Source organism: Sinocyclocheilus rhinocerous, unplaced genomic scaffold (assembly GCF_001515625.1).
Source record: "Sinocyclocheilus rhinocerous isolate Xijiao unplaced genomic scaffold, SAMN03320098_v1.1 scaffold170, whole genome shotgun sequence".
NCBI lineage: Eukaryota > Metazoa > Chordata > Actinopteri > Cypriniformes > Cyprinidae > Sinocyclocheilus > Sinocyclocheilus rhinocerous.
Window position 1 is genome coordinate 93,997 of NW_015639772.1, and position 7,469 is coordinate 101,465.

The following is a 7,469-nucleotide window of genomic DNA, read 5'->3' on the forward strand; positions in this document are numbered from 1 at the left end:
ATATTATATTATATTATTATTCATATTATATTATCATATTATATTATACAATGGTAAATTAAAATAAAAAAATTCTACCTATGTGTCATATGTACGACCTCAGTTATGACTGGCAAAACTCTTCTCATCACAGAATGCTGTGATTTACTCTAGATTGAAAAAAACTTTTCAGAACTTAAACATCTTGTCATTTCTGCTTTGGTCGGATTTATTTGAAAACACAAGGATTTAAAAGGTTTTATTCTCTAACAGAAGCATCCTGCAGTTTCTCCTGCTGAAATGTGTACACAGCGATGTTGTGTTTGGTCTGAAATCCATATGCTGTCTTTTTCTGCTCTCTGTAGTGAAGTTTGTGACTTCCTGAACTATGAGCATCGAGTTTTCAACAGCGAGGAGTTCCTCAGGTCCAGAGAGACGACCGATCACGAGTTCTACAAGAAGGTAAATAAAGACTCCCGTTCGGTTATACACTCAGCATGTGCTTCTCTAACAAACCTACTCACTCATGCATGTGTGTCTGCTTGTAGGTTTTAGACACTCATATATTCCACTCATTTCTACGGGACCGCTTGAACAGGAAGAATGACGCTTTCACTCACATGCAGCTGAACATCCGCTCAGAGACTCGCAGGTAAATAAAAGTCAACATTAATGGACTCTTTCATCTCATCTCATCTCTTTTTTTTTTCTTCCTGTGTCCAGTTTTTATTCATTAAAAAAATATTCTGTGTTATTTTTCAGCTGTTTTTTATTACTCGTTTTGCATTAACATGCCAAAGCATATAAATTAAGTACATTTACAGTAAATGACAATCAAGAAAGCAGGCCAAAAATAATACAATTCTAAATCCATTTAAATTTCTAAATCCTCTTTCTGAGGTAGGACTTCTTCTGTATGCGGATACGGCACTGATTTAATGTTTGTGTGCTGAGTTTGTACAATGTAAACATTCGGGGCTTTCGCACCATATAGTTGTAGGACTAGCCAGAAGAGTCGTTCCTAGAGAACCAATTTCTCCCTCGGGCCGTTATCCTGTTTACATTCGCACCAGCCGCAGGAACTCTGAAGCAGCCGACAGCAACATCAGCTATGTTTCCATCCAAAGATTCTAATTAAACTCGGAATATTGCATAAAACATTTGCAAATAAAGCACTGTTTCCATCCAATGAGTCAAAGAGAACAAAATTGTCACTTCCTGGTAAACTGGCACTAAATGTCACTAAGAAAACTAGGAGAAGCCACTGAATACAATAATTTTTATATATGATAAATTACTCGCGCCTCAGAGCGAGCAGACGAAGCACAATAAATGCAGTCATTGCTTTCGGAGGTGGATGCCAGCTGTTTGGGAACGCAGTCGTGTAAGACCATTATACAGAAATACTTTGACGACAGACTTTGCTCAGGCATTTCAGAATGACCATAGCAACATATAGATGCTGTGAACGAGATCGGTCCGCTGCTAGTCAAGTTATCCCGTCTCACAAGTCACATGACTTTTTCGATGCGCGTGGAGGAATTTATTCAGTAAATGTGTTTCCATCGTAGTTTATGCACATTTTTTCTTATTGGATAAAAAGTTTATCCTACTCAAATGTGCTCATACGTTTTTATACGCATTTTTAGAATTTATGCGCATCTTGGCGTTTCCATCCAGTGTTTTGTTTTATGCGATATTCCAAAATGCACATAAAAATAGGTGGATGATTCAACAACCGGTGAATGGAGGACGCGGTGATCGGAGCTGTTTTTGTTGTGTGTCGTGGCGTTTCGTTATATTGGAGTTGAAATGTAAACGCACAATTTACGTGATTGAAAGAGCATGAAAATCTGACTAAATCTCCTATGAAAACTTGCAGTGTTATCATTGAGGCTGAGAAAAGAACACAATGCTGCACACAACAGGTAAATGCCGTTATTGTCACTGTTTTCCATTTTTGTGGAGTAAATATTTTTACATGGCTTTTTAAAAATGCCGTGTAGCCAGTGTTTCGTATGCGTTTGGCCAATCAGCATACACTTACATCACTGGTAGTTCCTATAGAACTGTTTTAGACCCTTCTCTGAAGTAGGAGCTCATTTAGTTCCTGCAAACAGAGTTCTTAGAACTAAAACCGTTCCTAATTCCTACGGTGCGAACACGCCGAAAAGCGGGAACTTCCACCAATAGTTCTAGCAACTATGAAAAGGTTCCTCTGGTGCAAAAGGCTCTATTGTTTACAACTTTTCAGCTGATCGTGCATTAGGGATGCTTGATGAAAAGTTAGTAATCGGGAATGTGACTATTCAGATTAGTGTGAATACATGGGATCTGTGCATGTAAATCCAGCCTAATAGACTGATCACTGTTTATAGGGCTCATTGGTGACCAGAAACAGAGGACACAAATAGGTGTCAAACAAATACAGGAAACAGTTAGTCATCACAGGAAACAAAAAACATCATCACCTTCTCATTCCCTTTCTGTCCAGCAATGAGAATGAGGCATGAATCTGTCTCAGTGTGATGCTTTCTATTGAAGGAAGGGGAAGTTAAACACTATATTTACCACCACAGCAAACCTACATACCAGTGTGTACCATTGAAAACATCTCGCATGTGAAAGGCAGACAAAAGACAAGCAGAAGCAAAAGCAAAAGCAGACAAAATACAAAAACTAAAGTATGACCATTTTTCAGATAATTTTGACTCATCTCTTCCTGGTAACAGATACCAAGGAAAAGTAACCAGGGTAATTTTTTTTTTTTTTTTTTAGCTGGTAATGGCATTAGTTTGTGTGTAACTTAACAGGTTTTGTAAGTGATTCTGTCACAGCAGCCTGTGTTTTTCTTCTGCAAAAGTGAAGCATAGTTTTCACGGTCCTACACGTTTACCTGCTGTAAGTGAATTTACTGTAAACATGTTCCCATTCATTTCTACTCATTGAGGAACATGATTATCAGCAGGTCACACATGCAGTACAAGCCATTAGGTTAAAAAACAATATTTTTTTAAAGATTTAGTTTGGGTGATATCATCTGACACGAATGAGCTGAAATAAAACACATCTCCACCTCTGTTGCTCAGGATGAGAGCCATGACAGAGTCTCCTCGCAGACCAGCGATGGAGGAGATCAGCAAGTACGTCAGACCAGAGAACGGCCTGAGCAGCAGGCTGGGGGTGAGTATGCCAAACCTGGCCGACCACCGCCTGCTCACCGTCCCGGTCCGACAGACGTCCATGAAGACCATGCCTTTCCACAGCTGTGAGGAAACTTGACTAAACTTTTAACAACATATCATATATTCTGAAACAAGTATTAACCAGGGAACCTCCAGGGATTCATGTGGTTTAATAAATGTTTTTTTTTTTTCTTTATTGTAGTGTTGGTGCCATAGATATTGCAGGACGTGCTTCTCTTTTAAGATAAATAAGAGAAATATATTACATTATTCATAGTATAAAAACAATATAAAGTATAACATATAAAGTATATAACAAGTTATTGAGAAAAAAAATGATTTAGTTACATCTTGATTTAGTTTTTTTAGCATTTCAGTTGTTACATAGTTTTAAAATTATTTAAAGGAGACATATTATGCCCCTTTTTACAATATGTAATATAAGTCTCTGGTGTCCCCAGAATGTGTCTGTGAAGTTTCAGCTCAAAATACTCCACAGATCATTTATTACATCATTTTGAAAATGCCCATTTTGAGTGGAAGCAGAAACACGCTGTTTTTCGTGCCTGTCTCTTTAAATGCAAATGAGCTGCTGCCCCCGCCCACTTGTCCAGAATAGAACATCTGTTTTGGTTCTGATTAACATGTTTATCGCGCTGAAATCATGTGTTTTAAACCATATTAGTTTATTTTGCCATTAGAACTGGTACACCGTTGTCGCTTGCGAAATCAAAATGACGGTGCCATAGGTGGAAACGTGCACAAATTAAGAGGCGGTAATATTATAACGAGATCCCTTTGCAACGTCACCAAGGGAGCGAAATCAGACGCGCTCGTTTTCTCAGACGCTTGCAGAAAAAGGCTTACCAAAACAAAGTTACTGGGTTAATCTTTTTCACGTTTCCTTGATTGGTAGATGCACCGGGGACCTGATTATAGCACTTAAAACCTGGAAAAGTCCGATTTTCATGATATGTTACCTTTAATCTTTTAAGCATTTTGAATTTTTTTGCATTTTAATTGAGACCATTAACATTTATGTTAAATATACATTAATATTAAAATTATTAATATATTTTTTAAATAATATTGATATTAATTATATTAATTCTGTAATAATGTTAATTTAATCTATTTTAATCCTGCGGCCCCCGTAAAAGTTTGCTGAGAAGCACTGTTTTATAGAGTGTTTATTGCACATAAAAAAGAGCATATGCCCTCAGCAGGTGATGTCATCAATATTTTTGGTTTATTTTCCTGGAAGAGAAATGTGTATATCTGCTATACGTTTATTTTGTCAACCATGTGTGCACTAACATATAGGGTCTGTTTACACCTGGTCACTTCATGTGTTTTTTCTGATCGGATAGCTGTCTGATTTGTTAAAGCGGTTCCATTTACACTTGGCCACATAAATGTGTCTCTGCAAATCTGATATAAATCTGATCTTCAATTCCCACACTATATGGAAATTTAATGGAGTTCACATCAACAAAAGCGACAGATATGCGCTGCATTTTATTCATCATCAGATAATTTCAAGATGAAAGACCACAACAGGAGACACTCAGCTACTCATCCACAGCGATGCGTGTTGCATTAGTGCTGTCATATCTGACTACAACACATCATATAGCCTATAACACGCTCTCACATGTTTATTTTTTAACATTTTGGGAGGAGTAAACTTTACAAATGTGGCTTTAACATCCAGATGCATTCACACTTGTTCAGTTTCGTCTGGAATGCGGCCCAGATCACCTCCTGAAGTGGTTTGAGAGATCGGATTTAATCCATCTCCAAAGTGTTTCAGAGGGCATTTACACGTCTCTATCCAATCAGAGAAAACGCATGAAGTGACCAGGTGTAAACAGGCCCATAGACAGACTAAAAGCTATAAAACTTTCATTTGTATTTAAGAAAGAAAGTAAATATAGTCAGGTTTGATTTTGTGTCATCTATAAAACGTTGAACAAAGTCATAGTAAGTGTCACTTATCTCCTATTTTATGTTAACAGGTTCCTGGAGTCCCTCAAGGCCAATCAAAACCTTTAAACTCCCAGAATTCCCTCCTCCGCTCGCCTACCAATACGTTCAGAGTTACTACAATGATCTCATCAAAGAGTTGAGCAAAGCCATCTCCACGGCAACCCCAGATGACTCCGCCATCCTGGCCCGTTATTATTACTTACGAGGACTGGTGAACTCTGTTGCCGGAAAACGCGTGGATGCCCTCGGAGACTTCCAGAGCTTGTATAAGACAGACATGGACATCTTTCCTGCCGAGCTGCTGAACGCGCTGGTCGAGTCTCTGCCGGCGGAGGAGAGGAGGATGGCCGAGCGACGCCCCGATTTGAAGCGTCTGATCAGCCGGGTGAAAAGAGAGAATGAACGGGAGCGGGCGCGACCGATGGATGGCGGGACGGTGAAGAGATTCGAACTGCCTAAGAAACACTTGCACATGGAGGACTTTGTGCGGCGCGTTCAGGAATCTGGCATCGTGAAGGATCAGGACACAATCCAGCGGCTGTTTGAGGCGCTCACTGTGGGTGGGTACAAAGCACAGCCAATCAGAATAGAGCTGTTGTTTGTTTGGGCCAAAGTGATGAGCAAACTAACTGGCTAGGGAAACTTATCGAGATCTGGCAACCTTTCCTGTTCTTGAAATCCAAGGCTGCTTCTGAAAGCTTAGGCAGCTGACTTGATGCCTTGCTGCCCTATCAGGCAATGACTTTGCAGGCAGCGCTTGTGTGTGAAGGTACCTTCCAAAACTGATTTTGGACAGACTTCGGAGACAGTTTAATGATCTAGAACAAAGATCTAGATCTGGAACTTTGGTGATAACTAAGCAAATATTTTATTACTACAATACTAATTTCTCGCTAGAAATGACATCAGAAGTGGAAAAAGTTGGTCAAAAATTTAACACACAAACTGACCATCAACCTCAGCTTTCAGACGCCATATTAGTTTTAGCGCAACTGTAACAAATTTGAATGGGTGCAGGGACAGATAGACGGATGGATGGATGGATGGATGGATGGATGGGTAGATAGACAGGTAGATGATGGATGGATGGATGGGTAGATAGACAGGTAGATGATGGATGGATGGATGGGTAGATAGACAGGTAGATTATGGATAGATGGATGGATGGGTAGATAGACAGATTGATGATGGATGGATGGGTAGATAGACAGGTAGATGATGGATGGATGGGTAGATAGACAGATTGATGATGGATGGATGGGTAGATAGACTGGTGGATGGATGGGTAAATAGATAGGTAGATGATGGATGGATGGACAGGTAGATGATGGATGAATGGGTAGATAGACAGGTAGATGATGGATGGATGATGGGTAGATAGACAGGTAGATGATGGATGGATGGATGGATGGGTAAATAGATAGATAGATGATTAAATAAAAAAAATGTAAAAAATTAAATAAAAAAATTAAATAAAAAATTAAATTAAAATTAAATTAAAATTAAAGGTAGATGATGGATGAATGGGTAGATAGATAGACAGGTAGATGATGGATAGATAGATAGATAGATAGATCGATAGTACTGTTATATAAATTTGGCTGATGCAGCAGTTGATGGCCATAGTTGTAAATTATTTTACAACTAGTATTTTTACTGTGTTGTGTAAAATATACAGTTGGAATTAGTGCTGCACGATAAATCGCATGCAATATTTAACGCGCATCTTGCCAGAAAGCCGGTTCTGTAATCAGCGGTAAATCTCCATCACCTGCGGGATTTCACATTGAGCAGCATTAACTACACAGAGCCGTTGTTCACAGATGACGAGCTGCGCAAAATATGAACGGGGTTTTGCGCAGCTCGTCAGTGAACAACGGCTCTGTGTAGTTAATGCTGCTCAATGTGAAAGCACGCAGGTGATGGAGATTTACCGCTGATTACAGAAGCGGCTTTACTGATAAGATGCGCGTTAAATATCGAATGCGATTTATCGTGCAGCCCTAGTTGGAATATATTATATTAGTGATAATATCTGCTTCCAATATTGGCCCAGCGACTGGAATATGCTGATATTAATATTGGCTGATAGCGATATGCTCACTGATGTATCATGCAACACTAGTGTTTTTGGTAAAAATGGCTTTGGTTTGTCAGGTGTGGATTCCACTTCCCAGTCTGTGTTTTACCTTGAGCTGGAGGGTAAGCATAGCTTGCATGTGCCATCAGTACTAACAGCATCACGGCATGATGGCACACGTGTGACTCCGTACCTGCATGAGTGTGTGTGTGTGTGTGTGTGTGTGTGTGTGTGTG

General features: G+C 39.4%; 1 protein-coding gene across 1 annotated transcript in view; it reads left to right on the forward strand.

Moving 5' to 3' along the window:
• The window catches only part of LOC107751823 (DENN domain-containing protein 3-like), a 29,976-nt gene that overhangs the window by 9,986 nt on the left and 12,521 nt on the right, over positions 1-7,469 (forward strand). The window contains exons 10-13 of the mRNA XM_016567593.1: positions 345-441; positions 528-631; positions 3,069-3,247; positions 5,183-5,713. Coding sequence (XP_016423079.1) covers positions 345-441; positions 528-631; positions 3,069-3,247; positions 5,183-5,713 — 911 coding nt within the window. The remainder of the gene's footprint in view (positions 1-344; positions 442-527; positions 632-3,068; positions 3,248-5,182; positions 5,714-7,469) is intronic.